General features: G+C 40.6%; 1 protein-coding gene across 1 annotated transcript in view; it reads right to left on the bottom strand.

Moving 5' to 3' along the window:
- The window catches only part of LOC121585310 (vacuolar protein sorting-associated protein 13B-like), a 719,687-nt gene that overhangs the window by 591,478 nt on the left and 118,209 nt on the right, over positions 1–10,000 (bottom strand). Inside the window, exon 11 of the mRNA XM_045226113.1 lies at positions 7,112–7,249. Within this exon, the coding sequence (XP_045082048.1) occupies positions 7,112–7,249 (138 nt within the window). The remainder of the gene's footprint in view (positions 1–7,111; positions 7,250–10,000) is intronic.

Consider the following 10,000-nt stretch of genomic DNA (forward strand, 5'->3'; position numbering starts at 1 on the left):
TTGAAGGTAGGCCTTGAAATACATCCACATGTACACCTAAAATGGACTCAAATGATGTCAATTAGCCTATCAGAAGCTTCTAAAGCCATGACATCATTTTCTGGAATTTTCCAAGCTGTTTAAAGGCAGTCAACTTAGTGTATGGAAACTTCTGACCCACTGGAATTGTGATACAGTGAATTATAAGTGAAATAATCTGTCTGTAAACAATTGTTGTAAAAATTACTTGTGTCATGCACAAAGTAGATGTCCTAACCGACTTGCCAGAAGGGAAAGCTTTCATCCTCATTCTGATTGATTAGGATTGCTTCTACTAACAGGTTGATTAGGATAGCTTCTACTAACAGGTTGATTAGGATAGCTTCTACTAACAGGTTGATTAGGATAGCTTCTACTAACAGGTTGATTAGGATAGCTTCTACTAACAGGTTGATTAGGATAGCTTCTACTAACAGGTTGATTAGGATAGCTTCTACTAACAGGTTGATTAGGATAGCTTCTACTAACAGGTTGATTAGGATAGCTTCTACTAACAGGTTGATTAGGATAGCTTCTACTAACAGGTTGATTAGGATAGCTTCTACTAACAGGTTGATTAGGATAGCTTCTACTAACAGGTTGATTAGGATAGCTTCTACTAACAGGTTGATTAGGATAGCTTCTACTAACAGGTTGATTAGGATAGCTTCTACTAACAGGTTGATTAGGATAGCTTCTACTAACAGGTTGATGAGGTTGATTAGGATAGCTTCTACTAACAGGTTGATTAGGATAGCTTCTACTAACAGGTTGATTAGGATAGCTTCTACTAACAGGTTGATTAGGATAGCTTCTACTAACAGGTTGATTAGGATAGCTTCTACTAACAGGTTGATTAGGATAGCTTCTACTAACAGGTTGATTAGGATAGCTTCTATTAACAGGTTGATTAGGATAGCTTCTACTAACAGGTTGATTAGGATAGCTTCTACTAACAGGTTGATTAGGATAGCTTCTACTAACAGGTTGATTAGGATAGCTTCTACTAACAGGTTGATTAGGATAGCTTCTACTAACAGGTTGATTAGGATAGCTTCTACTAACAGGTTGATTAGGATAGCTTCTATTAACAGGTTGATTAGGATAGCTTCTACTAACAGGTTGATTAGGATAGCTTCTACTAACAGGTTGATTAGGATAGCTTCTACTAACAGGTTGATTAGGATAGCTTCTACTAACAGGTTGATTAGGATAGCTTCTACTAACAGGTTGATTAGGATAGCTTCTACTAACAGGTTGATTAGGATAGCTTCTACTAACAGGTTGATTAGGATAGCTTCAACTAACAGGTTGATTAGGATAGCTTCTACTAACAGGTTGATTAGGATAGCTTCTACTAACAGGTTGATTAGGATAGCTTCTACTAACAGGTTGATTAGGATAGCTTCTACTAACAGGTTGATGAGGCTGGTTAGGATAGCTTCTACTAACAGGTTGATGAGGTTGATTAGGATAGCTTCTACTAACGGGTTGATTAGGATAGCTTCTACTAACAGGTTGATTAGGATAGCTTCTACTAACAGGTTGATTAGGATAGCTTCTACTAACAGGTTGATTAGGATAGCTTCTACTAACAGGTTGATTAGGATAGCTTCTACTAACAGGTTGATGAGGTTGATTAGGATAGCCTTTACTAACAGGTTGATGAGGTTGATTAGGATAGCTTCTACTAACGGGTTGATTAGGATAACTTCTACTAACAGGTTGATTAGGATAGCTTCTACTAACAGGTTGATTAGGATAGCTTCTACTAACAGGTTGATTAGGATAGCTTCTACTAACAGGTTGATGAGGTTGATTAGGATAGCTTTTACTAACAGGTTGATGAGGTTGATTAGGATAGCTTCTACTAACAGGTTGATTAGGATAGCTTCTACTAACAGGTTGATGAGGTTGATTAGGATAGCTTCTACTAACAGGTTGATTAGGATAGCTTCTACTAACAGGTTGATGAGGTTGGTTAGGATAGCTTCTACTAACAGGTTGATTAGGATAGCTTCTACTAACAGGTTGATGAGGTTGATTAGGATAGCTTCTACTAACAGGTTGATTAAGATAGCTTCTACTAACAGGTTGATTAGGATAGCTTCAACTAACAGGTTGATTAGGATAGCTTCTACTAACAGGTTGATTAGGATAGCTTCTAATAACAGGTTGATTAGGATAGCTTTTACTAACAGGTTGATTAGGATAGCTTCTACTAACAGGTTGATAGGATAGCTTCTACTAACAGGTTGATTAGGATAGCCTCTACTAACAGGTTGATTAGGATAGCTTCTACTAACAGGTTGATGAGGTTGATTAGGTTTGCTTCTACTAACAGGTTGATTAGGATAGCTTCTACTAACAAGTTGATTAGGATAGCTTCTACTAACAGGTTGATGAGGTTGATTAGGATTGCTTCGACTAACAAGTTGATTAGGATAGCTTCTACTAACAGGTTGATAAGGTTGATTAGGATAGCTTCTACTAACAGGTTGATTAGGATAGCTTCTACTAACAGGTTGATGAGGTTGATTAGGATAGCTTCTACTAACAGGTTGATTAGGATAGCTTCTACTAAAAGGTTGATTAGGATAGCTTCTACTAACAGGTTGATTAGGATAGCTTCTACTAACAGGTTGATGAGGTTGATTAGGATAGCTTCTACTAACAGGTTGATTAGGATAGCTTCTACTAACAGGTTGATGAGGTTGGTTAGGATAGCTTCTACTAACATGTTGATTAGGTTGATTAGGATAGTTTCTACTAACAGGTTGATTAGGATAGCTTCTACTAACAGGTTGATGAGGCTGGTTAGGATAGCTTCTACAAACAGGTTGATGAGGTTGATTAGGATAGTTTCTACTAACAGGTTGATTAGGATAGCTTCTACTAACAGGTTGATGAGGTTGATTAGGATAGCTTCTACTAACAGGTTGATGAGGTTGATTAGGATTGCTTCCACTAACGGGTTGATTAGGATAGCTTCTACTAACAGGTTGATGAGGTTGATTAGGATTGCTTCTACTAACAGGTTGATGAGGTTGATTAGGATAGCTTATACTAACAGGTTGATTAGGATAGATTCAACTAACAGGTTGATGAGGTTGATTAGGTTTGCTTCTACTAACAGGTTGATTAGGATAGCTTCTACTAACAGGTTGATGAGGTTGATTAGGTTTGCTTCTACTAACAGGTTGATTAGGATAGCTTCTACTAACAGGTTGATGAGGTTGATTAGGTTTGCTTCTAATAACAGGTTGATTAGGATAGCTTCTAATAACAGGTTGATTAGGATAGCTTCTACTAACAGGTTGATTAGGATAGCTTCTACTAACAGGTTGATTAGGATAGCTTCTACTAACAGGTTGATTAGGATAGCTTCAACTAACAGGTTGATTAGGATAGCTTCTACTAACAGCTTGATTAGGATAGCCTCTACTAACAGCTTGATTAGGATAGCCTCTACTAACAGGTTGATTAGGATAGCTTCTACTAACAGCTTGATTAGGATAGCTTCAACTAACAGGTTGATTAGGATAGCTTCTACCAACAGGTTGATTAGGATAGCCTCTACTAACAGGTTGATTAGGATAGCTTCTACCAACAGGTTGATTAGGATAGCCTCTACTAACAGGTTGATTAGGATAGCTTCTACTAACAGGTTGATGAGGTTGATTAGGTTTGCTTCTACTAACAGGTTGATTAGGATAGTTTCTACTAACAGGTTGATTAGGATAGCTTCTACTAACAGGTTGATGAGGCTGGTTAGGATAGCTTCTACAAACAGGTTGATGAGGTTGATTAGGATAGTTTCTACTAACAGGTTGATTAGGATAGCTTCTACTAACAGGTTGATGAGGTTGATTAGGATAGCTTCCACTAACGGGTTGATTAGGATAGCTTCTACTAACAGGTTGATGAGGTTGATTAGGATTGCTTCTACTAACAGGTTGATGAGGTTGATTAGGATAGCTTATACTAACAGGTTGATTAGGATAGCTTCTACTAACAGGTTGATGAGGTTGATTAGGTTTGCTTCTACTAACAGGTTGATTAGGATAGCTTCTACTAACAGGTTGATGAGGTTGATTAGGTTTGCTTCTAATAACAGGTTGATTAGGATAGCTTCTACTAACAGGTTGATTAGGATAGCTTCTACTAACAGGTTGATTAGGATAGCTTCTACTAACAGGTTGATTAGGATAGCTTCTACTAACAGGTTGATTAGGATAGCTTCAACTAACAGGTTGATTAGGATAGCTTCTACTAACAGGTTGATTAGGATAGCCTCTACTAACAGGTTGATTAGGATAGCTTCTACCAACAGGTTGATTAGGATAGCCTCTACTAACAGGTTGATTAGGATAGCTTCTACCAACAGGTTGATTAGGATAGCCTCTACTAACAGGTTGATTAGGATAGCTTCTACTAACAGGTTGATGAGGTTGATTAGGTTTGCTTCTACTAACAGGTTGATTAGGATAGCTTCGACTAACAAGTTGATTAGGATAGCTTCTACTAACAGGTTGATGAGGTTGATTAGGATAGCTTCTACTAACAGGTTGATTAGGATAGCTTCTACTAACAGGTTGATGAGGTTGATTAGGATAGCTTCTACTAACAGGTTGATGAGGTTGATTAGGATAGCTTCTACTAACAGGTTGATTAGGATAGCTTCTACTAAAAGGTTGATTAGGATAGCTTCTACTAACAGGTTGATTAGGATATCTTCTACTAACAGGTTGATGAGGTTGATGAGGATAGCTTCTACTAACAGGTTGATTAGGATAGCTTCTACTAACAAGTTGATGAGGTTGATTAGGATAGCTTCTACTAACAGGTTGATTAGGATATCTTCTACTAACAGGTTGATGAGGTTGGTTAGGATAGCTTCTACTAACATGTTGATTAGGTTGATTAGGATAGTTTCTACTAACAGGTTGATTAGGATAGCTTCTACTAACAGGTTGATGAGGTTGATTAGGATAGCTTCCACTAACGGGTTGATTAGGATAGCTTCTACTAACAGGTTGATGAGGTTGATTAGGATTGCTTCTACTAACAGGTTGATGAGGTTGATTAGGATAGCTTATACTAACAGGTTGATTAGGATAGCTTCTACTAACAGGTTGATTAGGATAGCTTCTACTAACAGGTTGATGAGGTTGATTAGGTTTGCTTCTACTAACAGGTTGATTAGGATAGCTTCTACTAACAGGTTGATGAGGTTGATTAGGATAGCTTCCACTAACGGGTTGATTAGGATAGCTTCTACTAACAGGTTGATGAGGTTGATTAGGATAGCTTCTACTAACAGGTTGATGAGGTTGATTAGGATAGCTTATACTAACAGGTTGATTAGGATAGCTTCAACTAACAGGTTGATGAGGTTGATTAGGTTTGCTTCTACTAACAGGTTGATTAGGATAGCTTCTACTAACAGGTTGATGAGGTTGATTAGGATAGCTTCTACTAACAGGTTGATTAGGATAGCTTCTACTAACAGGTTGATGAGGTTGATTAGGATTGCTTCTACTAACAGGTTGATGAGGTTGATTAGGATAGCTTATACTAACAGGTTGATTAGGATAGCTTCAACTAACAGGTTGATGAGGTTGATTAGGTTTGCTTCTACTAACAGGTTGATTAGGATAGCTTCTACTAACAGGTTGATGAGGTTGATTAGGGTAGCTTCTACTAACAGGTTGATGAGGTTGATTAGGTTTGCTTCTACTAACAGGTTGATTAGGATAGCTTCTACTAACAGGTTGATGAGGTTGATTAGGATAGCTTCTACTAACAGGTTGATGAGGTTGATTAGGTTTGCTTCTACTAACAGGTTGATTAGGATAGCTTCTACTAACAGGTTGATTAGGATAGCTTCTACTAACAGGTTGATTAGGATAGCTTCTACTAACAGGTTGATTAGGATAGCTTCTACTAACAGGTTGATTAGGATAGCCTCTACTAACAGGTTGATTAGGATAGCTTCTACCAACAGGTTGATTAGGATAGCCTCTACTAACAGGTTGATTAGGATAGCTTCTACCAACAGGTTGATTAGGATAGCCTCTACTAACAGGTTGATTAGGATAGCCTCTACTTACAGGTTGATTAGGATAGCTTCTACTAACAGGTTGATGAGGTTGATTAGGGTAGCTTCTACTAACAGGTTGAAGAGGTTGATTAGGGTAGCTTCTACTAACAGATTGATTAGGATAGCTTCTACTAACAGGTTGATGAGGTTGATTAGGATAGCTTCTACTAACAGGTTGATTAGGTTGATGAGGATAGCTTCTACTAACAGGTTGATGAGGTTGATTAGGATAGCCTCTACTTACAGGTTGATTAGGATAGCTTCTACTAACAGGTTGATGAGGTTGATTAGGATAGCTTCTACTAACAGGTTGATGAGGTTGATTAGGATAGCTTCTACTAACAGGTTGATTAGGTAGATTAGGATAGCTTCTACTAACAGGTTGATTAGGTTGATTAGGATAGCTTCTACTAACAGGTTGATTAGGTTGATGAGGATAGCTTATACTAACAGGTTGATTAGGATAGCTTCTACTAACAGGTTGATGAGGTTGATTAGGATAGCTTCTACTAACAGGTTGATTAGGTTGATGAGGATAGCTTCTACTAACAGGTTGATTAGATTGATGAGGATAGCTTCTACTAACAGGTTGATTAGGATAGCTTCTACTAACAGGTTGATGAGGTTGATTAGGATAGCTTCTACTAACAGGTTGATGAGGATAGCTTCTACTAACAGGTTGATGAGGATAGCTTCTACTAACAGGTTGATTAGGATAGCTTCTACTAACAGGTTGATGAGGTTGATGAGGATAGCTTCTACTAACAGGTTGATAAGGTTTATGAGGATAGTTTATACTAATAGGTTGATAAGGTTGATGAGGATAGCTTCTACTAACAGGTTGATAAGGTTGATGAGGATAGCTTCTACTAACAGGTTGAGTTTTAATGTAAAGATTGTAGCCCAGATACAGTACATAGGAGATGGCAGTAATGCATAATATGATGATAATAATTCCGTACTATAATTCAGGCATGTGTGAGTTCTGACCTTGTGGTTGGTGGCATCCAGGATGAACTGGGCTCTGACTCCGTTGTTCTCTGGGGAGCGATAGTCGAAGAGGGAGTTGGTCAGGTAGGTCATACCTTTATTGCTCAGACTCTCTCCACAGCTGAAGAACACTGCCTCCTGAGGGGAGGAGGACAGACACACAGAACACAGTACAGACTCACTTACACAGTCCTCCTCTACATCAGAACACAGTATAGAAACAGACTCACTGACACAGTCCTCCTCTACATCAGAACACAGTATAGAAACAGACTGACACAGTCCTCCTCTACATCAGAACACAGTATAGAAACAGACTGACACAGTCCTCCTCTACATCAGAACACAGTATAGAAACAGACTGACACAGTCCTCCTCTACATCAGAACACAGTATAGAAACAGACTGACACAGTCCTCCTCTACATCAGAACACAGTATAGAAACAGACTGACACAGTCCTCCTCTACATCAGAACACAGTATAGAAACAGACTCACTGACACAGTCCTCCTCTACATCAGAACACAGTATAGAAACAGACTGACACAGTCCTCCTCTACATCAGAACACAGTATAGAAACAGACTGACACAGTCCTCCTCTACATCAGAACACAGTATAGAAACAGACTGACACAGTCCTCCTCTACATCAGAACACAGTATAGAAACAGACTCACTGACACAGTCCTCCTCTACATCAGAACACAGTATAGAAACAGACTCACTGACACAGTCCTCCTCTACATCAGAACACAGTATAGAAACAGACTGACACAGTCCTCCTCTACATCAGAACACAGTATAGAAACAGACTCACTGACACAGTCCTCCTCTACATCAGAACACAGTATAGAAACAGACTGTCACCTCATTCAACCTTTATCTATCCACATCTGTTTCATTGATAATCTCTTTAGGAAGAGAGTGTGACCTCCCTCAGTCCTCCTCTACATCACAATAGCAGAGACACCTCCCTCAGTCCTCCTCTACATCACAATAGCAGAGACACCTCTCTCAGTCCTCCACTACATCACAATATAAGAAGAGAGACCTCCCTCAGTCCTCCTCTACAACATCACAATAGAAGAAGAGACCTCCCTCAGTCCTCCTCTAAAACACAATAGTAGAGAGACTTCCCTAAGTCCTCCTCTATATCATAATAGAAGAAGAGACCTCCCTCAGTCCTCCTCTACAACACAATAGAAGAGAGACCTCCCTCAGTCCTCCTCTACATCATAATAGAAGAAGAGACCTCCCTCAGTCCTCCTCTACAACATCACAAAAGAAGATAGACCTCCCTCAGTCCTCCTCTACATCATAATAGAAGAAGAGACCTCCCTCAGTCCTCCTCTACATCACAATAGCAGAGACACCTCTCTCAGTCCTCCACTACATCACAATAGAAGAAGAGAGACCTCCCTCAGTCCTCCTCTACAACATCACAATAGAAGAGAGACCTTTCTCAGTCCTCCTCTACAACATTACAATAGAAGAGAGACCTCCCTCAATCCTCCTCTACATCACAATAGAAGAGAGACCTCCCTCAGTCCTCCTCTACATCATAATAGAAGAGAGACCTCCCTCAGTTCTCCTCTACATCACAATAGAAGAAGAGAGACCTCCCTCAGTCCTCCTCTACATCACAATAGAAGAAGAGAGACCTCCCTCAGTCCTCCTCTACATCACAATAGAAGAAGAGAGACCTCCCTCAGTCCTCCTCTACATCATAATAGAAGAGAGACCTCCCTCAGTCCTCCTCTACATCACAATAGAAGAAGAGACCTCCCATCAGTCCTCCTCTACATCACAATAGAAGAGAGACCTCCCTCAGTCCTCCTCTACATCACAATAGAAGAGAGACCTCCCTCAGTCCTCCTCTACATCATAATAGAATAAGAGACCTCCCTCAGTCCTCCTCTACAACATAATAGAAGAAGAGACCTCCCTCAGTCCTCCTCTACATCACAATAGAAGAAGAGACCTCCCTCAGTCCTCCTCTATATCACATCCTGCTGTCAACACAACCGTTTCAGGAGACTTGTGGGTTACACAGAACATAGCAGTATTACACAAGTTTTGATCATAGTTTTAACCAACAACCAAACCAAACCACACTGCAGGTTCACTTTGAGAGATGTTAGTAACCAAACCACATGGCAGGTTCACTTTGAGAGTTGTTAGTCTGAGGTAAAGGCCACAGGAGAGGAGGTTTGAGGAGAGGAAGGAGAGGAGTTGAGGAAGGAGTGGACGGTTGAGGAAGGAGAGGAAGGAGAGGAGAGTTGAGGAAGGAGAGGAGGGTTGAGGAAGGAGAGGAAGGAGAGGAGGGTTGAGGAAGGAGAGGAAGGAGAGGAGAGGAAGGAGAGGAAGGAGAGGAGGGTTGAGGAAGGAGAGGAGAGGAAGGAGAGGAGGGTTGAGGAAGGAGAGGAAGGAGAGGAGAATTGAGGAAGGAGAGGAAGGAGAGGGGAGTTGAGGAAGGAGAGGAGGGAGATGAAGGAGAGGAAGGAGAGGAGGGTTGAGGAAGGAGAGGAGGGAGAGGAGAGTTGAGGAAGGAGAAAGGAGAGGAGGTTTGAGGAAAGAGAGGAGGGTTGAGGAAAGAGAGGAGGGTTGAGGAAGGAGAGGAGGGTTGAGGAAGGAGAGGAGAGTTGAGGAAGGAGAGGAGGGAGAGGAAGGAGCGGAAGGAGAGGAGGGTTGAGGAAGGAGAGGATGGAGAGGAGGGTTGAGGAAGGAGAGGAAGGAGAGGAAGGTTGAGGAAGGAGGATTGAGGAAGGAGAGAAAGGAGAGGAGGGTTGAGGAAGGAGAGGAGGGTTGAGGAAGGAGAGGAAAGGAGGGTTGAGGAAGGAGAGGAAAGGAGGGTTGAGGAAGGAGAGGAGAATTGAGGAAGGAGAGGA

The sequence above is a fragment of the Coregonus clupeaformis genome, chromosome 17 (genome assembly GCF_020615455.1).
Source record: "Coregonus clupeaformis isolate EN_2021a chromosome 17, ASM2061545v1, whole genome shotgun sequence".
In the NCBI taxonomy this organism is placed as follows: Eukaryota; Metazoa; Chordata; class Actinopteri; order Salmoniformes; family Salmonidae; genus Coregonus; species Coregonus clupeaformis.